Source organism: Capra hircus, chromosome 9, assembly GCF_001704415.2.
Source record: "Capra hircus breed San Clemente chromosome 9, ASM170441v1, whole genome shotgun sequence".
NCBI classification, from domain to species: Eukaryota; Metazoa; Chordata; class Mammalia; order Artiodactyla; family Bovidae; genus Capra; species Capra hircus.
The window spans coordinates 54,774,620-54,799,861 of record NC_030816.1 but is presented as its reverse complement, the minus strand read 5'-3'; the positions used below and the strand labels follow the sequence as shown (position 1 = coordinate 54,799,861).

The 25,242-nt window shown below is 37.2% G+C and overlaps 1 protein-coding gene across 3 annotated transcripts in view; it reads right to left on the bottom strand.

The window, feature by feature from the left end:
• LAMA2 (laminin subunit alpha 2) overlaps window positions 1-25,242 on the bottom strand; it is a 677,281-nt gene that overhangs the window by 183,543 nt on the left and 468,496 nt on the right. For all 3 annotated transcript variants that reach the window (XM_005684731.3, XM_005684732.3, XM_018053196.1), the window contains exons 30-31: window positions 17,797-17,921; window positions 14,611-14,697 (exon numbers count right to left, since the gene is read on the bottom strand). In XM_005684731.3, coding sequence (XP_005684788.2) covers window positions 14,611-14,697; window positions 17,797-17,921 — 212 coding nt within the window. The remainder of the gene's footprint in view (window positions 1-14,610; window positions 14,698-17,796; window positions 17,922-25,242) is intronic.

Sequence of the window (25,242 nt, the reverse complement as noted above, 5' to 3'; positions counted from 1 at the left end):
ACAAATTTTTCCTGCAAAGAGCTAGACAGTAAACATTGCAGGCTTTGTAGGTCAAGAGGCAAAATCAAACTCATGCAGTGAAAGAGAGAGAAATTTTTAAACATTTTTGGCTGAAGGAATTCAAATCAGAATATTAATCAAGTATAAATTGTTTTATAATATACTGATGGAAAACTGATATAATAATGAGAAGAATGGGATTCTTGTCGAGGTATCAAATTTACATGCATGGGTACAAAGTCACTTCAGTGATGTCCAACTCTGTGTGACCCCATGGACTGTAGACCACCAGGCTCCTCTGTCCATAGAATTCTTTAGGCAAGAATACTGGAGTGGGTTGTTGTTTCCTTTTCCACAAATTTACATAACTGTGGCTAAATATTTAGTATTCTCTGTTAGCTAAGTCTACCTGTAACAAGCATTCACAGCTTGGGTGCCATACAGAAATAGGCAATGGGCCCACCTACTGCTTTAGATTACAAAAAAATTTTTTGAAGTCTTCATTTTTAAATTAGAAATGAATAAAAATTTACATTGATTTCTGGGCTTACCTAGATGCATTCATTTTAGGGATCAAAATGACCAAATAATTCAACTTATTAATTTTACTAATGAGAAAAAGGAAGCAAGTGGCAATAAATGGCTACATTTTCTATTTAATTCTTTCCTTTTGATCACATATTTCTCAAGACAGATTTTTTATTGTGTCTCTCTGGAAGTGGATTATTTGATATAAATAAAATATATAACACTAACTTCAGAAATTCTAAAGGAAATCCAACTGAATGAACCCCAAATGCCAACTGTTCGTCAATCTTCTACGCTTCAGTGAAACAATTCACTTAAGTATATGATGGTTATGTTACTGTAAGTTTGTGTGCTAAGTTGCTTCAGTTGTGTCCAACTGTTTGAGACCCCAGGGACTGTAGCCCACCAGATTCCTCCGCCTGTGGGATTCTCCAGGCAAGAATACTGGAGTGGGTTGCCATGCCTGTCTCCAGGGGATCTTCCTGACCCAGCGATCAAACCCACATCTGTTAAGGCTCCTGCACTGGCAGGCAGGGTCTTTACCACTAGCACCACCTGGGAAGCCCAAGTAAGCTGGGTAACTTTGAAGAGATGCTAACAAGACTATATGCTCTGAATTACCAAGGATGGTCCCAGATTGCCTGTTGTTCTGGCTTAAGTGTTAAAAACACAGAGTCTCTCAGTTTCCTGGATAGCACAATAAATTATGTATATGTAGTTCAGCCTAAATATAATCAACAGCTAGCAAAGTAATACTCAAAATTCTCCAAGCCAGGCTTCAACAGTACATGAACTGTGAACTTCGAGATGTTCAAGCTGGGTTTAGAAAAGGCAGAGGAACCAGAGATCAAATTGTCATCTGTTGGATCATTGAAAAAGCAAGAGAGTTCCAGAAAAACACATCTACTTCTGCTTTATTGATTATGCCAAGGTCTTTGACTGTGTGGATCACAACAAACTGTGAAAAATTCTTCAAGAGATGGGAATACCAGACCACCTGACCTGCCTCCTGAGAAATCTGTATGCTGGTCAAGAAGCAACAGTTAGAACTGGACATGGAACAACAGACTGGCTCCAAATCGGGAAGGGAGTATGTCAAGGCTATATATTGTTACCCTGCTTATGTAACTTATATGAAGAGTACATCATGGGAAATGCTGGACTGGATGAATCACAAGCTGGAATCAGGATTGCTAGGAGAAATGTCAATAACCGCAGATATGCAGATGACACCTTCCTTATGGCAGAAAGTGAAGAAGAACTAAAGAGCCTCTTGATGAAAGTGAAGGAAGACAGTGAAAAAGTTGACTGAAAACTCAACATTCAGAAAGTTTAGATCATGGCATCTGGTCCCATCACTTCACAGAAAATAGAAGAGGAAATAGTAGAAACAATGACAGACTTTAATTTTTTTGGCTCCAAAATCACTGCAGATGGTGACTGCAGCCATGAAATTAAAAGACGCTTGCTCCTTGGAAGAAAAGTTATGACCAACCTAGACAGCATATTAAAAAGCAGAGACATTACTTTACCAACAAATGTATGTCTAGTCAAAGCTATGGTTTTTCCAGTAGTCATGTATGGATGTGAGAGTTGGCCTATAAAAAAAGCTGAGTGCTGAAGAATTCATGCTTTTGAACTGTGGTGTCAGAAAGGACTCCCGAGAGTCCCTTAGACTGCAAGGAGATCCAACTAGTTCATCCTAAAGGAAATTGGTCCTGAATATTTACTGGAAGGACTGATGCTGCAGCTGAAACTCCAATACTTTGGCCACCTGATGCAAAGATCTGACTCATTGGAAAAGACCCTGATGCTGGGAAAGATTGAAGGCGGGAGGAGAAGGGGACAACAGAGGATGAGATGGCTGGATGGCATCACTGACTAAATGGGCATGAGTTTGTGTAAACTCTGGGAGTTGGTATTGGACAGGGAGGCCTGGCTTGCTGTAGTCCATGGGGTTACAAAGAGTCAGACACAACTGAGCGACTCAACTGAACTGAAGGATGTTTGTTCAAGAGGCAAACAGAAAAGGAAGATGAGAGACAGTAGGAGATTTAATCCAAAAGTTATAAACACTAGCCAAATAATCCTGGACCATCTTTAGTGGCCTAGGACTGTAGAAATTTGTACAGCTGACTGTGAATGTTAATTCTTCCTGTGCTGGTTAGAAAAAGCAAAGTGAGAAGAAAATTATCTGTAACATTAGGTTTTTATACATTTATCATGTCAATATATTATTTCCAATGTACTATTACAAATGCTCAATAAAGTATCATTAAATAAGTCCACTTAAATTGTTTCTTAACATTTGCTGGTGAAAGAATTCAATTCCAAACAGGTTCAGATTGATTAAATGTTCAAAGAGTTTATTATAAGAGTAACAGAGATAAAGCATGGGTAGCGGTTTCTATGATATAGGGACACTCAAGACACTTAAGCAGCTTTAGACCTGATGAGTTTGGGCAGGTCATAAGGTGCTTTAAATCATTTAAGATGCCCTCAGAAGTGAAACAAATTTATTTGGAAGGTTACAATAAAAATTTAAGCAAGACCTTTAGTTTAATTTAGCTGAATAAAAGTAATTTTTCAGGGAAATATAGCCTGATCATTTATATGTTAGAAATGATGAATGTGGAGCTATAACAACATTTGAGAACTGCAAAAACTATTCAAGCCATTCCCATTTGATAGCATATAACCCTGCTCATCTCTATGCTATACAAACTGTTAACTCTTATTGATTAAACATTTATGGATAATAAACATATAAATTTTCTATAATCACTCTAGCTCAGGACAATAATTGTCATTTCAGCGTACTCTTCCAATCTCTTCTATATAACGTGCTTTTATAGATAGTGGAAACTCCAATTTATAAATGTAGCTATAGTATCAAACTTTTTTCATAAATTATTCCAGATAATCCTCTTGGTGTCCAGGGATGCTTTTAGTTGTCCTCCTACTGGTGTTTACAGGGGCATGAAACGGGTATTAGGCTAAGCATGAATACTAGAGCACATTGGTGGACATGAAAAATATATATATATATTCAAATGATGGATATATCTCCACAACAAATAGCAATATTTTGGATTTTGCCTGCTTTTAGTTATTTCATTGCTACTAATTTCTGTTGGCATAAAAATTGTGAATGTTTTATATATATATACATATATATGTAAGTAGTGAATATTTTTTGTGTTTAGAGTTACAGAATTATTGAGAAATATATTTTGCAAACTTATAGAAACTGCACTGGACTTTATGAACATATGTTTAACTATTTAGCTATCTATTTATTTCCATGGGCTTCCCAGGTAGCTCAGCTGGTAAAGAATTCTCCTGCAATGCATGAGACCCCGCTTTGATTCCTGGGTTGGGAAGTTCCCCTAGAGAAGGGATAGGCTACACACTCCAATATTCTTGGGCTTCCCTGGTGGCTCAGATAGTAAAGAAACCACCTTCAATGTGGGAGACCTGGATTCGATCCCTGGGTTAGGAAGACCCCCTGAAGGAGGGCACAGCAACCCTCTCCAGTATTCTTGCCTGGAGAATTCCCATGAGAGGAGGCTGGTGGGCTACAGTTCATGGGGTTTTAAAGAGTCAGACACAACTGAGCTACTAAGCACATTCATTTCCATTATTAACATATCATTGCTGGTTATAGTAAAAGAAGATTCTTAAATGGGTGATGATAAAATTAATATTGGCTTATATTTGCAAAGAAATTCATAATTTAAGAAAGCTCATAGAAGAATTCAGCCAAGGAGTGGGTAAAGCAAGAAATGGAGAAGAAAGGATTCCAGTTAAGTTCCAGTCTTAGCCCAATCCAGGGAAAGCTCTGGAGCATAAATAACATCTCAAGATTTTTTCAGCTTTGGGGGAAAGGAGCTGGACTTTTGTACTCACACACTAGTGAGTTACTGGACTACTAGAGAAAGGAGTTGGGGTAAATCTCAGGCCTTTTTGCCTCTCTTATGGGAGAGGAGACTACATAGGTTCTCAGATAGAGTATCCTCTACATACCTGATCTTCACAATGTCATTGTAAAGTAGGTACAACATGAAAAAAAAAAAGAAAAGAACTATTCTGATATTATACATGACAAAAGTGGGACCCAGAAAAGTCTGTGGAGCTCAGTTATGTCCACGATTCTTTATAAAACTTTATATTGCTATCATTTATGCTACAATTGCCATGTGTTTAAAGTTAATAGCTAGTATTAGTTGCTCTCTGTTACTTTATGAATAATAAAGCCTACTAAAATGGTGGTGATAAGTCTGAGTATCCAAGACAGTACTGACCTTATACAAAATAGTGAATCCAGAAAATATAAATTACACTCTTCCTAGACAGTCTAGAACGGTTTCTCTTCCCCACTTAACCTTTATTTCTTTTCTTTTTTAAAAATTAATTTATTTTAAATGGAGGTTAATTACTTTATAATATTGTGGTGGTTTTTCACCATACGTTGACATTAATCAGCCACAGGTATACATGTATCCCCAAGTCCCGAACCTCCCCCCTTCCTCCCTCCCTATCCCATCCCTCTGGGTTGTCCCAGTGCACTGACTTTGCGTGCCCTGTTTCGTGCATCACACTTGGACTAGTGATCTATTTCACATATGGTAATATACATGTTTCAATGCTATTCTCTCAAATCATCCCATCTACACCTCCCCCAGAGTCCAAAAGTCTGTTCTTTATATCTGTGTCTTTTCTGCTGTCTCGTATATAGGGTCGTTGTTACCATCTCTCTAAATTCCATATAAATGTGTTAATATCCTGTATTGGTGTTTTTCTTTATGATTTACTTCACTGTGTATAACAGGCTCCAGTTTCATCCACCTCATTAGAACTGACTCAAATGAGTTCTTTCTAATAGCTGAGTAACATTACATTGTCTATATGTACCACAACTTTCTTATCAATTCGTCTGCAGATGGACATCTAGGTTGCTTCCATGTCCTAGCTATTGTAAACAGGGCTGTGATGAACAATGGGGTACATGTGTGTCTTTTAATTCTGGTTTCCTCAGTGTGTATGTCCAGCAGTGTGACTGCTGGGTCATATGGCAGTTCTATTTCCAGTTTTTTAAGGAGTCTCCACACTGTTCTCCATACTGGCTGTCCTAGTTTACATTCCCACCAACAGTGTAAGAGGGTTCCCTTTTCTCCACACCCACTCTAGCATTTATTGCTTGTAGACTTTTGGATAGCAGCCACTCTGACTGGTGTGGGATGGTACCTCATTGTGGTTTTGATTTGCATTTCTCTGACAATGAGTGATGTTGAGCATCTTTTCATGTGTTTGTTAGCCAACTGTATGTCTTCTTTGGAGAAATGTCTCTTCAGTCCATTGGCTGAGTTTTTGATTGGGTCATTTATTTTTCTGGTATTGAGCTTCATGAGCTGCTTGTATATTTTTGAGATTAATTCTTTGTCAGTTGCTTCATTTGCTATTATTTTCTCCCATTCTGAAAGCTGTCTTTTCACCTTGCTTATAGTTTTTTTCACTGTGCAAAAGTTTTTAAGGGGCCTTATTAGGCCCTATTTGTTTATTTTTGCTTTTATTTCCATTACTCTGGAAGGTGGATCATAGAGGATCTTGCTGAAATTTATGTCAGAGAGTGTTCTGCCTATGTTTCCCCCTAGGAGTTTTATAGTTTCTAGTCTTACATTTAGATTTTTAATCCATTTTGAGTTTATTTTTGTGTGCAGTGTCATAAAGTGTTCTAGTTTCATTCGTTTACAGGTGGTTGACCAGTTTTCCCAGCACTACATGTTAAAGGGATTGTCTTTTCTCCATTGTATATTTTTGCCTCCTTTGTCAAAGACAAGGTGTCCATAGGTGTGTGAATTTATCTCTGGGCTTTCTATTTTGTTACATTGGCCTATATTTCTGTCTTTGTGCCAGTACCATACTGTTTGGAGGGCTACAGCTTTGTAGTGTAGTCTGAAGTGAGGCAGGTTGATTCCTACAGTTCCATTCTTCTTTCTCAAGATTGCTTTGGTGATTTGAGTTTTTTTTGGTATTTCCATAAAAATTGTGAAATTATTTGTTCTAGTTCTATGAAAAATACCATTGGTAGCTTGATAGGGATTCCACTGAATCTACAGACTGCTTTGGGTAGTATGCTCATTTTCATTATATCAGTTATTCTGATCCATGAACATGGTATATTTCTCCATCAATTTGTGTCATCCTTGATTTCTTTCATCAGTGTTTTATAGTTTTCTATATATGGGTCTTTTGTTTCTTTAGGTAGATTTATTCCTAAGTATTTTATTCTTTTTGTCACAATGGTGAATGAGATTGTTTCCTTAAATTCTCTTTCTGCTTTCTCGTTGTTAGTGTATAGGAATGTATGGGACTTCTGTGTATTTATTTTATATCCAGCAAGTTTACTATATTCATTGATTAACTCTAGTAATTTTCTAGTGGTGTATTTAGGGTTTTATATGTAGAGGATCAAGTCATCTGCAAACAGTGAGAGTTTTACTTCTTTTCCAATCTGGATTCCTTTTATTTCTTTTTCTGCTCTGATTGCTGTGTCTAAAACTTCTAAAGCTATGTTGAACAGTATGGTGAAAGTGGGCATCCTTTTCTTGTTCCTGACTTTAGGGGAAATGTTTTCAATTTTTTGCCATTAAGGATAATGTTTGCTGTGTGTTTATCATGTATGGCTTTTATTGTGTTGAAAAGCCTCTTGATGAAAGTGAAAGAGGAGAGCGAAAAAGTTGGCTTAAAGCTCAACATTCAGAAAACGAAGATCATGGCATCTAGTCCTATCACTTCATGGGAAATAGATGGGGAAACAGTGGAAACAGTGTCAGACTTTATTTTTTGAGGCTCCAAAATCACTGCAGATGGTGACTGCACCCATGAAATTAAAAGACACTTACTCCTTGGAAGAAAAATTATGACTAACCTAGATAGCATATTGAAAAGCAGAGACATTACTTTGCCAACAAAGGTCCGTCTAGTCAAGGCTATGGTTTTTCCTGCGGTCATGTATGGATGTGAGAGTTGGACTGTGAAGAAAGCTGAGCGCCGAAGAATTGATGCTTTTGAACTGTGGTGTTGGAGAAGACTCTTGAGAGTCCCTTGGACTGCAAGGAGATCCAAGCAGTCCATTCTGAAGGAGATCAGCCCTGGGATTTCTTTGAAAGGAATGATGCTCAAGCTGAAACTCCAGTACTTTGGCCACCTCATGCAAAGAGTTGACTCATTGGAAAAGATTCTGATGCTGGGAGGGATTGGGGGCAGGAGAAGAAGGGGACGACGGAGGATGAGATGGCTGGATGGCATCACTGACTCAATGGATGTGACTCTGACTGAACTCCGGGAGTTGGTGATGGATAGGGAGGCCTGGCGTGCTGCGATTCATGGGGTCACAAAGAGTCGGACATGACTGAGCGACTGAACTGAACTGATGTTCCTTCTATGCTTGCTTTCTGAAGAGTTTTTTTTTTTTATCATAAATGGGGGTTGAATTTTGTCAAAGGCTTTCTATGCATCTATTGAGGTAATCATATAGGTTTTTATCTTTCAATTTGTTAATGTAGTATATACATTGATTGATTTGCAAAGAAGAATCCTTGCATCTCTGGGATTAAGCCCACTTGGTCATGATGTATGATCTTTGTAATATGCTGTTGGATTCTGTTTGCTAGAATTTTGTTGAGGATTTTTGCATCTATGTTCATCAGTGATATTGGCCTGTAGTTTTCTTTTTCTGTGGCACATTTGTCTGGTTTTGGTATTAGGGTGATGATGGCCTCATAAAATGAGTTTGGGAGTTTACCCTCCTCTGCAATTTTCAGAAAGAGTTTTAGTAGGATTGATGTTAGCTCTTCTCTAAATTTTTGGTAGAATTCAACTGTGAAGTCATCTGGTCCTGGGCTTTTGTTTGTTGGAAGGTTTTTTATTACAGTTTCAATTTCCATGCTTATGATGAGTCTGTTAAGATTTTCTATTTCTTCCTGGTTCAGTTTTGGAAGGTTATACCTTTCTAAGAATTCATCCATTTCTTCCAAGTTGTCCATCTTATTGGCACATCATTGCTGATAGTAGTCTCAAGATCCTTTGTATTTCTGTGCTGTCTTCTGTGATTTCTCCATATTCATTTCCAATTTTGTTGATTTGATTCTTCTTCCTGTTTTTTCTTGATAAATCTGGTTAATGGTTTGTCTATTTTATATATCTTCTGAAAGAACCAGCTTTTAGTTTTCTTGATTCTTGCTATAGTTTCCTTTGTTTCTTTTTCATATATTTCTGCTGTGATTTTTTAGATTTATTTCCTTCTACTAACCCTGGGTTTCTTCATTTCTCCTTTTTCTAGTTGCTTTAGGTGTAAAGTTAGGTTATTTATTTGATTTTCCCCTTGCTTATTGAGGTAAGCTTGTATTGCTATGAACCTTCCTCTTAGCACTGCTTTTACTGAATTCCATAGGTTTGGCGTTGTCATGTTTTCATTTTCATTTGTTTCTATGCATATTTTGATTTCTTTTGGTGATCTGTGAGTTATTGAGAAGTGTGTTGTTTAGCCTCCATCTGTTTGTATTTTTAATAGTATTTTTTCCTGTAGTTGACATCTAATCTTACTGCATTGTAATCAGAAATGATACTTGAAATGATTTCAATTTTTTTGAATTTACCAAGGCTAGATTTATGGCCCAGGATGTGATTTATCCTGGAGAGTGTTCTGTGTGCATTGAGAAAAAGGTGAAATTCTTTGTTTTCGGATGAAATGTCCTATAGATATCAATTATGGCTAACTGGTATCATTTAAAGCTTGTGTTTCCTTACTAATTTTCTGTTTGGTTAATCTATCCATAGGTGTGAGTGGGGTATTAAAGTTTGCCACCATAATTGTGTTACTGTTAATTTCCCCTTTCACATTTGTTAACATTTGCCGTACATATTGACTCCTATGTTGGGTGCATATATATTTATAATTTTTATATCTTCTTCTTGGATCGATTCTTTGATCATTATGTAGTGTCCTTTGTCTCTTTTCACGGCCTTTATTTCAAAGTCTATTTTATCTGAAATGAGTATTTCTACTCCTGCTTTCTTTTGGTCTCTATTTGCATGAAATATCAATTTTCAGCCCTTCACTTTCAGTCTGTATGTGTCCCTTGGTTTGACGTGGTCTATTGTATAGGGGTCTTATTTTTGTATCCATTAAGCCAGTCTTTGTCTTTTGGTTGGGGCATTCAACCCATTTACATTTAAGGTAATTATTAGTAAGTATGATTCCATTGCCATTTACTTTGTTGTTTTGGGTTCGAGTTTATAAATCTTTTCTGTGCTTCCTGTCTAGAGAAGATCCTTTAGCATGTGTTGAAGAGCTGGTTTGGTGATGCTGAATTCTCTCAGCTTTTGCTTGTCTATAAAGCTTTTGATTTCTCCTTCATATCTGAATGAGATCCTTACTAAGTACAGTAATCTGGGTTGTAGGTTTTTCTCTTTTATCACTTAAAGTATGTCCTGCCATTCCCTTCTGGCCTGAAGAGTTTCTTTTGAAAGATCAGCTGTTATCCTTATGGGGATCCCCTTGTGTATAATATGTTGCTTTTCCCATGCTGCTTTTAATATTTGCTCTTTGTGGTTGATATTTGTTAGTTTGATTAAGATGTGTCTTGGAGTGTTTTGCCTTGGGTTTATCTTGTTTGGGACTCTCTGGTTTCTTGGACTTGCCTGGCTATTTCCTGCCCCATTTTAGGGAAGGTTTCAACTATTATCTCCTCAAGTATTTTCTCATGCTCTTTCTTTTTGTCTTCTTCTGGGACACCTATGATTCATTTGTTGGGGTGTTTAACATTGACCCAGAGGTCTCTGAGGTTGTTTTCATTTCTTTTAATGTTTTTTTCTTTTTTTGTCTCTGCTTCATTTATTTCCATCTTTCTCTCTTTCACCTCACTTATCCTTTTTTTCTGCCTCATTTATTCTACTGTTGGTTCCCTCCAGAGTGCTTTTGATATCAGTTATTATATTATTCATTATTGATTGACTCTTCTTTATTTCTTCTAGGTCCTTGCTAAACATTTCTTGCATCTTCTCAATCCTTGTCTCTAGTCTATTTATCTGTAACTCCATTTTGTTTTCAATATTTTTGATCATCTGTACTTTCATTATTCTGAATTCTTTTTCAGGAAGACTCTTTATATCCCCTTCTTTTGTTTGGTTTGGTGGGCATTTATCATAGTCCTTTACCTGCTGAATATTTCTCTGCATTTTCATTTTGTTCAGATTGCTGTGTTTGGGGTGCCCTTTTGTAGCCTGGAAGTTTGTGGTTCCTCTTTATTGTAGAACCTGATCCCTGTGGGTGGGTTTGGACTAGGGGCTTGTCAAGGTTTTCTGGTCAGGGGATTTTAAGTCTTTGTTCTGGTGGGTGGAACCCTTCTCTCTGGAGTGCAATGACGTGTCCAGTAGTGAGTTGGGTGTCTATGGGTTTGGCATGGCTTTGGGAAGCTTGTCTTTTAATGCTCAGGGCTGTGTTCCTGCTTTGCTGGAGAATTATTGTCATTATGTCTTGCCCTGGGACTTGTTGGATCTTGGGTGGAGCTTGGTTTCAGTGTAGGTATCGAGATTTTTGGGTGAGCTCTTTTCTATTAATTTTCCCTGGAATCAGGAGTTCTTTGATGTAGAACTGTGTTTCTTAACTTGCCATTTGTATTACAGTTCAGTTCAGTTCAGTTCAGCCGCTCAGTTGTGTCTGACTCTTTGCAATCCCATTAATCACAGCATACCAGGCCTCCCTGTCCATCACCAACTCCCAGAGTTCACTCAGACTCACATCCATCGAGTCCGTGATGCCATCCAGCCATCTCATCCTCGGTCGTCCCCTTCTCCTCCTGCCCCCAATCCCTCCCAGCATCAGAGTCTTTTCCAATGACTCAACTCTTTGCATGACCTGGCCAAAGTACTGGAGTTTCAGCTTTAGCATCATTCCTTCCAAAGAAATCCCGGGGTTGATCTCTTTTAGGATGGACTGGTTGGATCTCCTTGCAGTCCAAGGGACTCTCAAGAGTCTTCTCCAATACCACAGTTCAAAAGCATCAATTCTTCGGCACTCAGCCTTCTTCACAGTCCAACTCTCACATCTATACATGACCACAGGAAAAACCATAGCCTTGACTAGACGGACCTTAGTTGGCAAAGTAATGTCTCTGCTTTTGAATTTCTTCCAAGGTGTAAGCGTCTTTTAATTTCATAGGTGCAGTCACCATCTGCAGTGATTTTGGAGCCCCCAAAAATAAAGTATGACACTGTTTCCACTGTTTCCCCATCTATTTCCCATGAAGTGATGGGATCAGATGCCATGATCTTCATTTTCTGAATGTTGAGCTTTAAGCCAACTTTTTCACTCTCCACTTTCACTTTCATCAAGAGGCTTTTTAGTTCCTCTTCACTTTCTGCCATAAGGGTGGTGTCATCTGCATATCTGAGGTTATTGATATTTCTCTTAGCATTCCATTTAGTAATTACAGTTCAGTTCAGTTCAGTCACTCAGTCATGGCCAACTCTTTCCCATGGATTGCAGCATGCCAGGCCTCCCTGTCCATCACTGACTCCCGGAATTTACTCAGATTCATGCCCACTGAGTCAGTGATGCCATCCAGCCATCTCGTCCTCTGTTGTCCCCTTCTCCTCCTGCCTTCAATCTTTCCCAGCATTGGGGTCTTTTCCAATGAGTCAGATCTTTGCATCAGGTGGCCGAAGTATTGGAGTTTCGGCTTCAACATCAGTCCTTCCAGTGAACACTCAGGACTGATCTCCTTTAGGATTGACTGATTGGATCTCCTTGCAGTCCAGTTCAGTTCAGTTCAGTCGCTCAGTCATGTCCGACTCTTTGCGACCCCATGAATCGTAGCATGCCAGGCCTCCCTATCCATCACCAACTCCTGGAGTTCACTCAGACTCATGTCCATTGAGTCAGTGATGCCATCCAGCCATCTCATCCTCTGTTGTCCCCTTCTCCTCCTGCCCCTATTCCCTCCCAGCATCAGAGTCTTTTCCAATGAGTCAACTCTTCGCATGAGGTGGCCAAAGTACTGGAGTTTCAGCTTTAGCATCATTCCTTCCAAAGAAATCCCAGGGTTGATCTCCTTCAGAATGGACTGGTTGGATCTCTTTGCAGTCCAAGGGACTCTCAAGAGTCTTCTCCAACACCACAATTCAAAAGCATCAATATTGTGGTGCTCAGCTTTCTTCACAGTCCAACCCTCACATCCATACATGACCACAGGAAAAACCATAGCCTTGACTAGATGGACCTTAGTCGGCAAAGTAATGGCTCTGCTTTTGAATATGCTATCTAGGTTGGTCATAACTTTTCTTCCAAGGAGTAAGCGTGTTTTAATTTCATGGCTGCAGTCACCATCTGCAGTGAAAAGGACTCCCAAAGGTCTACTCCAACAACACAGTTCAAAAGAATTAATTCTTTGGTGCTCAGTTTTGTTTATAGTCCAACTCTCACATCCATACATGACTACTGGAAAAACCACAGCTTTGACTAGATGGACCTTTGTTAGCAAAATAATGCCTCTGCTTTTTAATATGCTGTCTAGGTTGATCATAACTTTTCTTCCAAGGAGTAAGCATCTTTTAATTTCATGGCTGCAATCATCATCTGGAGTGATTTGGAGCCAAAAATTTAGTCTGCCAGTGTTTCCACTGTTTCCCTATCTATTTTACATGAAGTGATGGGATCAGCACCTATGATCTTTGTTTTCTGAATGTTGTGCTTTAAGCAAAGTTTTCCACTCTCATCTTTCACTTTCATCAAGAGGCTCTTTAGTTCTTCTTCACTTTCTGCCATAAGTAGGTGTCATCTGCATATCTGAGGTTATTGATATTTCTCCCAGCAATCTTGATTCCAGCTTGTGTTTCTTCCAGCCCAGCGTATCTCATGATGTACTCTGTGTATAAGTTAAATAAGCAGGGTGACAATATACAGCCTTGATGTACTCCTTTTCCTATTTGGAACCAGTCTGTTGTTTCATGTCCAGTTCTAACTGTTGCTTCCTGACCTGCATATAGATTTCTCAAGAGGCAGGTTAGGTGGTCCGGCATTCCCATCTCTTTCAGAATTTTCCACAGTTTATTGTGATCCATACAGTCAAAGGCTTTGGCATAGTCAATAAAGCAGAAATAGATGTTTTTCAGGAACTCTCTTGTGTTTTCAACGATCCAGTGGATGTTGGCAATTTAATCTCTTGTTCCTCTGCCTTTTCTAAAATCAGCTTGGACATCTGGAAATTCACAGTTCATGTTTTGTTGAAGCCTGGCTTGGATAATTTTGAATATTACTTTGCTAGTGTGTGAGATGAGTTTAATAGTGCGATAATTTGAGCATTCTTTGGCATTGCCTTTCTTTGCGATTGGAATGAAAACTGACTTTTTCCAGTCTTGTTGCCACTGCTGAGTTTTCCAAATTTGCTAGCATATTGAATGCAGCACTTTCACAGCATCAATCTTTAGGATTTGAAATAGCTCAACTGATAACTAAATACATGCATTATTAGAATTTGTAAAATATATGGTGAGAGGAAGCCTTTAAATAATATTTTTTGTATGTATGTTGAAAAGAAGAACCAATTAACACTTAAATATTTGGACTATGCTAATTAAGAATGCTTGATAAAATTTATATTCTGAATTATGTATATACTGGCTGATGTAGTGCCAGAGTTCTCAGAATAGTAACGTGCATGCAGTAAGTCCCACCAATATTTCCCAATGAACTAAAATTAGAATTATGTATCACCAGCCTTTTGTTATCATTAACTACACATAACATTTTGAAATTGATTTATTTGTTCTTGTCAAATGCTCTTTTTCTCCCTTCCAATCTATATTATGGTGTGTATGTATATATATATATATATATGTGCTGAAATATAAACTTTCTTTGGATAAACTCTAAAGATAGAAAACTACTTTTGAAAGCTTATAAACTATGAGAGAACATGAAAAATGACATTATAAAAATAATGAATACTTTTCTACTACGATCCTTTGTTATATGATCTCTATGCATCATTGCTCTCTATGTCTCGTAACTGTTCGTACCTTTCACAGTACTTTCCTTCATATCCCCGTGGGCAAGCTGTGCAGCGGTAACCATCCAGGCCTTCCATGATACAAGATGGGCTGAAACTGAATCAGAAAAAAAAAAAAAAAAGATTGAAAAAATCATTTGACTTATTTATTTTTATAAATTTAAGCAATTCTATCTAATATCTAGATGATTGGAACTGTTTTTTGATGGTTACAAACGTCATATTTGTAACTATAAGTTCCTATCCAAGGGTAATGCGCTTCCCTGGTGCCTCTGTGGTAAAGATTCTGCCTGCAAAAAGATGTGAGTTTTATCCCTGGGTCAGGAAGATCCTCTAGAGAAGGAAATGGGAATTCAACTCCAGTATTCTTGTCTGGAAAAATCCCTTGAACAGAGGGGCTTGGCAGGCTATAGTCAATGGGGTTGCAATGAGTCAGACATGACTTAATGATTGAACAACATTCAAGGGTAGAATATCACAACTAAATATTACTAATAATAGTTAACAAAGAAAGATGGTTGTTTCTTGATGAATTAACAATGCATGAGGCTGACCATGTTAAAACCGTGAAGTTTTAATAATTATATGACAGTCATGAAAATATCAGACATCCAGAAAAAGGGTGCTATTTTTCATGAATTAAAATAAAAACATGATGAGAATTCCTGCATATTTGTCAGATAGTAGAATAAGTATTATTGAATATCTTTCAGGTTAAAAAAAATGGGGACACAAAAGCAATTTAATTTTTTTTATAACTTATCTCAAATTGCCATTGGCATTTCAATGCATTAAGTGTGAATAGATGTTTCACTTAAAATAAAGACTGTCTTTTGTAATTTACATATGGATTTCAAACTACATTTTACTTTAAATACAAAATAATGTGATCTAGTATAAGGAAATAAGACAGGAAATCTTTCTGCATGAAAATTAGTAAGATTTTCTAACAATTTCTAACAATTTCCGGTTTCCCTATTTCTGTTAATGACTACCATTGGAGCTCAATTTGGCTACAGAGCCCTGGCTTCAACTCCTGCCTTGCCTAAACCTGTCATATCTAATTAGTTATCAGTTCTATAGAGTCACATTCAACAATCTATCTTGTGTTTTCCTCATATCCACCCCTCTGTCTCTATTTTTGTTGCTATTACCATTTTTAGGTTCTAATTATCTTTTGCCTAAGCTAGTGCAATAGCTTTTTAATTAGTCTCTTTGCTTTTCTTATTTTCCTGTTTCAGTTCATTATACTCAATTCCATCATAACAGTCTTCCTAAACTGTGGCTCTGATCACATTAATCTTTTATTTTAAATAAAAATTTGCAGTGTTTCCTCATTACATAGAAAATTAAATAGCAATTTCTTAGACTGGTATTCAAGGATTTCTACAGTATGGCCTCCGTTCTCTTATTCATTCATCTGTAATTATAAAATTCCATTTGAACCCATGCTCCAAACTCTTACTGGTTCTTAAACCTGATTTGTGTTTCCTGCTTCTAAGCTTTTACTCTGTAAATTTTCTTCTATCTCTGCCAGTAAAAACTCTTCAATCTGTTGCAAATTTAATAATTTAAATAATTTTAAAATTTATTATGCGTGCTCAGTTGTAACTTTTTGTGACCTCATGAACTGTAGCCTGCCAGGCTCTTCTGTCCATGGGATTCTCCAGGCAAGAATACTGGAGTGGGTTGCCATTTCCTCCTCCCGGGAATCTTCCCTTTCCAGGGATAGAACCTGTATCTCCTGTGGCTCTTTCATTGGCAGGTGGATACTTTATCACTAAGCCACCTAGGAAGCCAAAAATTTACTATTAATATTATTAATTTTTAATATATTCTTTAAGTTTCCAAAATCAAGTGTGGTACTTTGTGCCTTCAAATTTTCTTTAAATCTAAGTCGACCTCTCTCGAGACACCCATTTAACTGTGACCCTCTCCAAGAGATGTTCTGCTTCTTTTTTATATATCCTGTAGCTTTTGTTATAGTTCACCGTACAGTAAATTATCAATTAATTATTAATTCCCATTTTAATAACCCATAAAATAAATACCTTTTTCTTGTACAGATCAGTTCATCAGAGGTAGATTAGTGAAAGGAGGATGAAAATAATATATTTCACACACCAACCACTTTTGCTCAATGAATTATAAGATCATGTATTTTATCCTCATCAATATCCCATTTATCTAAAAATTCACAATTGATATCTTATGCAAGACTTATACTCTGTTTAACCAAAAAGGGATGCTTGCAGAGGAAAGGGAGATAATTACATGAAAATGTTTTCAAAATGTAAGCAAAGCCAAAGATGGAAAAAAAAAAAAAACCTTGGAATAGGTAGAACTATCTCTTCATCTGAGTTGCTTTATGGTTGTTATATACTAAAGATATGGTGTCTAGGATTCTAATTCTGAACAAAGTGCCCTACATTCCTTCAAAAGCAAATTCTTAGAGAAAAAATTAGCCTACCATGTAGGGATTGAATTCTATAAATCATTTAGAAGAAAGTACAGACTGTCTTAGCAAAAAGGTAAGTGAAAACACCTAGGGGTTTTCATCAATACATAAACCAATGCAGAATGTTCTGACAGCACTGAAATAAAATACGCCTGCATTTGTTTCCCCTTATGGCTGTGTTTCCATGGCACCAAGCTTGGATTATCTTAACAGAAAGGGGGCTGTGATTCTGGGAGATACTGACTTATTTTGGAGCATAACAATAAGTCATCTTGCTGTAACTGTATTATTTTTCAATTATCTGCCTGATAATTCTTATCAGTCATGAATTAAACACAGAAAATGAATGGAAACAGCTATAAAATTTATATAATATGCATCAAACAATCCCTCATAGCTGAAGTCATTGCAGAATTATATGAAAACACTAGGTCTTTCCTAAAAACTTGTAAGATTATACACATTTGTACATAAATCATTTATTTCATAAATATATGTTAACATTGGTATTTACATTTTAATTAATAAGCATTATTTACTTGGGACAGGGTTTTAAAGGAAAAAGGAACCATAGAGTATTAAGTGCTCACTTTTGTTATGTTTTTATATTGTTTAAAAAATCTATCTTAAATTGAGATTTTTATCTACATGAAAAAAATAGCTAAATCACAGAAAAGTCCATGTGCTACACAGATGGTGTTACTGATTGGGAAATATGGTAATCTTTCTCAGTCTTACTTGTTGCTGGAAGAAATTAGAGGACAAGCACATTGCTGACAGTCATTTGGCAATCCCTTGACAATGCCATAATAACCAAGAGCACATCGTTCACAAAAGTCACCAGCAGTGTGATGTTGACAATTCTGTAAAGGAAGAGGAGTTTGTTTTTAAAGTAATGATAGAATGTAATTTATCATAGCGCTTCCCACCTATGAGTTTATGTGCTCCTGTGAACACACACACACACACACACACACATACACACACCCCATTGACAGAACTCAGTTATTAACCTTACATATATTTTAAAATTTATTTATTTACTAATTGTAGGATAATTGCTTTACAGAATTCTGTTGTTTTCCATCAAACCTCAACATGAGTCAGTCATAGGTGTACATATGTCCCCTCCTTCTTGAACCTCCCTCCCATCTCCTTCCCCTCTAATTTGCTACAGAGCCCCGTCTGCATTCCCTGGGACATACAGCAAATTCCCATTGGCTATCTATTTTACATATGGAAATGTAAGTTTCCATGTTACCCTATTTATCTCACCCTTCCTTCCCCTCTCCCTATGTCCATAAATCTGTTCTGTATGTCTGTTTGTCCATTGCTGCCTTGCAAACAAATTAATCAGAACCATTTTTCTAGATTCCACATATATGTGTTAGTATATGATATTTATCTTTCTCTCTCTGACTTACTTCACTCTGTATAATAGGCTCTAGGTTCATCTACCTCATTAGAACTGACTCAAATGCATTCCATTTTATGGCTGAGTAATATTTCATTGTGTATATGTACATATTTTTAAAGAAGCTCTTTCATTTGAGGAGTTAATACTAGGCTGCTGTAGCAATAATAGCAAGAGTTTCTGTTCTCTTTTTGTTACATCAGTCTCTCTGAATTAATTTCCCTCTTATTCTAATCTGGGGAATAGAATTCACAAATTTCTAAATTTATTATATCATCTGGCTATTTATGTTTCTTCTCTACAAGGTGTTAAAAAAGTGCTAAAAGTCCTCAGGTCTTGGTGCCTGACCATCAGTGGGCTTTTTGAAACCAAACCAAGGTGGAAAGCATAAATATCTTAAGAGAAAACAATTATCAAAAAAAAAAAAAAAAAAGAAAGAAAGAAAAGTCAGCCTTGTTTCCAGATTAAGAATGTTATTCATCTAATTCTTGCCAAGTGTTGCTTGTTCTCTATAGACAGAGAGGATCCATTCCGAAACCAGGGATCTCAAGTCAGTATTTTCTTTTTATGTTTGCATAATAAGAGGTATTTGGGTAATATGTTTTCAGACATTTCCAAAAGAAAATGAGAACAGTTTTAGAATATTGTTTCACCACAAACAATAACTTAAGTCACTTTCTCTGACTCTTTTTCAGAGTTTATGCTATTCTCTGGGGTGAAACCATGGCATTATCACAATGAATTTTGGAATCCTGTCTGTTGTTTCATTTTTTGGTGTTATGTTGAAAATACATTATGTTACAAATAGGATTTTATAATTCACTGTTAAATTGATCTACTTTTCTAACAGGATACAAACACCAAATCTTGTAATCCTCCAGCTCTCTCTCAGCAGATGTTAGCTTCTTATTTTCAGGGAAAAGGAAGTTCTCATTTGGTGTTCCTCATCTTCCTGCCAAACAACAGACCATCTTTTCTGCCTCACTCTCCTTCCTTTCAATGTTTAGTTCTGTCCACAAGAAGTGGTGCATTGTTCTTTGTCTAAAGCTGCTCTCCTCCTAAACTCTCATTTAGAAAAAAGGCCTTCTTTGTCTCCTATTACCTCCAGCATATGCATTTTCTCCTTCTTTGATGGCTTACTTCCACAGACAGTTGAGATTGGTTAAGCCTTTCATATTAAAAAAATGTTTCTGGACAACTTCCATCTTTTCTTTGATAGGTTTATTAAAAACACTATTTACATTGCTGGTCTCTATGTCTTCATCACTTTTTCACCTCTTCATTCTTTAAACAGGTTTTAAACACACACACACACACACACACACACACACACACACGTTTTTTCAGATTCTTTTCCGTTATAGGATATTACAAGATATTGAGTATAGTTTCCTGTGCTATATAGTAGGTCCGTGTTATTTATTTTATTTTATATATAGTAGCATGTATATATTGGAGAAGGCAATGGCACCCCACTCCAGTACTCTTGCCTGAAAAATCCCATGGACAGAGGAGCCTGGTGGGCTGCAGTCCACGGGGTCGCTAAGAGTCGGATATGACTAACCGACTTCACTTTGACTTTTCACTTTCATGTATTGGAGAAGGAAATGGCAACCCATTCTAGTGTTCTTGGCTGGAGAATACCAGGGATGGGGGAGCCTGATGGGCTGCCGTCTATGGGGTTGCACAGAGTCGGACACGACTGAAGCAACTTAGCAGCAGCAGCAGCAGCAGCATGTATATATTAACCCTAAACTCCTAATTTACTTCCCCTCTGACCCCAAACAGGCTTCTGATTTCACCACTGAAACATACGTCCAGGATCATAAATACGTTCTTTCTTGCTAAATCAAAATTTACTGACAATAATCTGTCTTCATGACATATGAACCATCTGCAGCAGCTGATATTTCTGGCCATCATTAGGTTGAAATTTTCTCTTTCTACAACAGTACATGAATCAAGAACTTCCAAATGTACAAGCTGGATTTAGAAGAGGCAGAGGAACCAGTGAAGAGTCTCTTGATGAAGGGGGAGAATGAGAAAGCTGGCTTAAAATTCAACATTCAAAAAACTAAGATCATGGCATCCAGTCCCATCACCTCATGGCAAATAGATGGGGAAAAAAGTGAAGATAGTGACAGACTTTATTTTCTTGGGCTCCAAAATCACTGTGAATGGTGACTGCAGCAATGAAATTAAAAGATGCTTGCTCCTGGGAAAAAAGCTATGACAAATCTCGACGTCATATTAAAAAAGTAGAGATATCACTTTGCTGACAAAGGTCCACATTGTCAAAGCTATGGTTTTTCCAGTAGTCATGTATAGCTGTGAGAGGTGAACCATAAAGAAGCCTGCATGCCAAAGAATTGATGCTTTTGAACTGTAGTTTTGGAAAGGACTCTTGAGAGTCCCCTGGACTGTAAAGAGATCAAACCAGTCAATCCTAAAGGAAATCAATCCTGAATATTCATTGGAAGGACTGATTTAAACGTTCAATACTCTGGCCATTTGATGTGAAGAGCTCACTCATTGGAAAAGGCTCTAATGCTGGGAAAGATTAAGGGCCAGAGGGAAAAGGGGTGATTAGAGGATGAGATGGTTGGATGGCATCACCGACTCAATGGACATGAGTTTGAGCAAACTCTGGGAAATAGTGAAGGACAGGAAGCCTGGTGCGTTTCAGTGCATGGGGTCACAGATTTAGACGTGACTTAGTGACTGAACAACAAAATGGTTTCTCTAATAGTACAGTGTACTGATTGATTTCCTCCCTCTATGGCTACTCTTTTTTATCTTTCTTCATGGATTTTTTTCCCTTCTTTTTGTTGAGTAAGATTGGTCCTTTCTAACTTTGGCTCTCACTTCTTTTCTTTCTCTTTCCTACATTTTCTACCTTGGTCATTTCAACCATTACTAGAACTTCAGCTATCAGAGCTTCCCAGGTGGTGCCAGTGGTAGAGAACCCACCTGCCAATTCAAGAGACATAAAAGAAGCTAGTTCGATCCCTGAGTCGGGAAGATCCGCTGGAAGAGGAAATGGCAACCTGCTCCAGTACTCTTGCTGGAGAATCTCATGGACAGAGGAGCCTGGTGGGCTACAGTCCATGGGGTCCCAAAGAGTCGGACGCAACTGATGTGACAGCATGTAGCATAGCATAGCAGCTATCATCTATCTGTCCCAAACTCTAAATTTTATATATTCTGTCTAATATCAGTCTCTAATGAGTTCCATACTTAAGTTTCTAATTGCTTCTTAGATAGATCTTCTTGTATAACACAAAAGTATTTGAATGAGAAACCTCAAAAATTAAACTCATCTCTTTCAAAATCTCCCAATACTCCTGTATTTCCCATTTAATTTGTGGTCACTATCATCTCTCTGGCATTCAGCCTCTGCTTACTCCTCCAGTCTTCCGTCTAGCCACTGTAACCTTCACACTGTATGCTAAAGCTACATGGGAGTATCTGAAATTCTCAAATTATGCAGTGCTTCCTCTTACCTCTGGGAGTTTCCATATGCAAATATCTTGTTCTGGGATGTTTTTCCTCCTCTTACTTAGCTAACACATATTCATTCAGCTCTCATTTTCACTGTCACTTTCTCTGATAAACATTCCCTGATGCCTGAAGTCTGGGCTAAATTCTCCTTCTTGCTCAACACAGTGACTGAAACATGTTGACATTCAATGACTATTTTGAATGACTGTATAAATGAAGGTACTTTCTAGGTATTATACATGAAAACTGGTTAGGCTTCTTAAGATGAAAAACGTCAAGTTTCAAGTCTAAAGAATTTACAGTAAGGTGGCCAGCAGGGAAAGAGGATTTGTCATATTTAGATACTGATTTAGGTAACATAATCCTCTCTTTTTCAATCATCCAAAGAAGCCACTGTATTTTAGGAAGAAAATAGCCATTTCATATTTAACAGTAGCATGGTGAGAGATAATGGTTCCAAGATAAAATAATTACCTGTGAATTCCAGTCTCAAATCATTCAGCAAGTTGCCAAATGATGAAAGAGTGTTAACTGGGGAGTGCTTTAAGAACATACTTTATAGTTATAGAAATGAGCAGATGCCCCAAAATACATGGGATCTTAAACAATAATTGTTAACATTTGTCTTTGTAAAAACAAAACAAAACAAAACCCTGCATAATAAATTATTTATGCAGCCTACTGTAACACTGATAAGTGAGTCAACACAAAAAATAATGCTGATTATTAATAAAAATACAGATATTAAAAAATATGGTTTGCTTCTTTTATACCTACAACTCTGTATAATTTCTACACAGAGAAAGCAAATATTTGAACTTTCTCTGGACAGTCAATCTTTCACAGGGTTGCTGACATACTAAACTTGGTTAACTGAATTAAATGTCTCAGCCCCACAAACACAGCACACAAATCATGATGCTATTTCTGAAACTTTTGACATCAATCTTTCATACGACTTTCCTGTTTGCTTTGAAATAGAGGACACAATATTTCTCTTGTACAGAAATTAATTTTTAGAAAAAAATTTTATGTGTTAGATACCTAAAGATAAGTTTAATAATCTGGAGATTAATATATGCCAGTATCATTTCAATGGTAGATTACAATATATAGCATTCGTTTTTGTTTTTTGTACATGGGAAAACTGGGGGTATTCATTCCTTCCACTAAATCAAATGAATATTATATTAATATTTGGTGTCTTTGAACTAAGGTGAGAAGTTACTCATTTTCTTTATAGGGATGCCTCTTCACACTCCTTGACATATTATTAACTGCATGGATTCTCAAAAGGCAGCCCTTTTCATCTTGTATAACCATAAGCTACATAGTTTTTCCGTATGCCGAATGAAAACTTGTTTCATTCTAATTTTCAGTTAGTAACCCAAGTTCTGCCTTCCGAAGCTATGCAGATTAAATCCTCCCTGGTGGCTCAGAAGGTAAAGAGTGCCTGCAGTGGAAGAGACCTGGGTTTGATCCCTGGGTTGGGAAGATTCCCTGGAGAAGGAATGGCTATCCATTCCAGTACTCTTGCCTGAAGAATTCCATGGACAGAGGAGCCTGATGGGTTACAGTCCATAGGGTCACAGAGTCGGATAGGACTGAGCAACTAATACTTTTACTTTCACAAAGCTTTTCCTTATGCTGATTGAAAACAGTTCACTCTAATTTCAATTAACGACCCAAGCTCTGCCTCCTGAAGCTATCCAGGTTAAGTCTAATTTCCATTTCCCAGGGAAAGTCTTCAAATATCTTAAGAACATTGTTACTTCCTAAATCTTTCTTTTTCAAGCTAAACAGCTAACAACCCTGATTAGTCAGAATTTCTCTTAAAATAGAGATTATAAATCTCACAAACATATTTAACATACTTCCATCCTTGATCTTGATCTTATCAAGTGAATCTGTATAGTAAAGTAAGAATTCCTATTCATAGAAATTGCTATTATGTGTCATTCCCTCTGTTTTTCCCCTTAAACACTAGTATATAAATTTCTAGAGGGCAACACCCACACATTCCTCATCTTTATATTCCCAGAACCCACCACTATGCCTGAACATGGTAATACTTATTAAAAAATGCCTCAAGAATGAATAAACAAGTGAGCCTAAGTTTAAAACCTACTCTCTTAATTTAACCTTGTTAATTGTGGCTCATAATTCTACCTGCTAGGCTCTTTTTGATTCCTGACAGCATCCAACACTGTAGGTAACACTTCCAGCTTTGTACCATCTGAATATTTGATAGATTTCATCCAAATCACTAATCAAGATTTTGAACATGACGGGGTCAAACACAAATCCTATGCCTCATCAATGGAGACATCTCTAGAGCTTACTCTAGGTTATGCTGTTTGGCAGCTTCTATACCCAATGGCACCCCACTCCAGTACTCTTGCCTGGAAAATCCCATGGACAGAGGAGCCTGGTAGGCTGCAGTCCATGGGGTCGCTGGAGGTTGGACACGACTGAGCGACTTCACTGTCACCTTTCACTTTCATGCATTGGAGAAGGAAATGGCAACCACTCCAGTGTTCTTGCCTGGAGAATCCCAGGGACGGGGGAGCCTGGTGGGCTGCCATCTATGGGGTCACACAGAGTTGGACACGACTGAAGCGACTTAGCAGCAGCAGCAGCAGCATACCCACTGAACCCATTAACTGATTACTATTTGGCCTATATTTTCAGCCTTGTTTGTGAGCATATAATGAAATGTTTTATCAAATGCCTATCTGAACAAACCAGAGTTTGAACCATAGATCTGACTCTTAGGCTTATGACTTAAGCAAATTATTTAATTTATCTCAGCATTATTTTATCAGCTGTATTAGAAGGAATAATCCTTTCTCATCAATTTACTGTAAGAATAAGTGAGAAAAGATTATCTACAGTGGCAAGCCCTGGTTCTGGTACATACATAAGGTTGGACACATAGTAGCTGTTAATCTTTTTTGCTAAATTTGACACATGATTTATTATATTCTCTGATTAATTTGAAATTATACTGAGAATCATGGAACTATGGTCTCAGATGTTATATACATTGTAACTCAAGCAATTAGCCTGATACATCTTATTTTAAGGGAACCTATTCTGATTGCTAATAAACATTATTTATGTTTCACTGGAGATCAAACTCAATCTGTCTCTTACATTCTATTTTCCTTTTTAAAACCTAGTATGACACTTTATTGTTTTCCATCCTGTGACAAATTTCATATTTTCATGATTTTTCAATTTTTTTTCATATATGCAGATTCTATTTT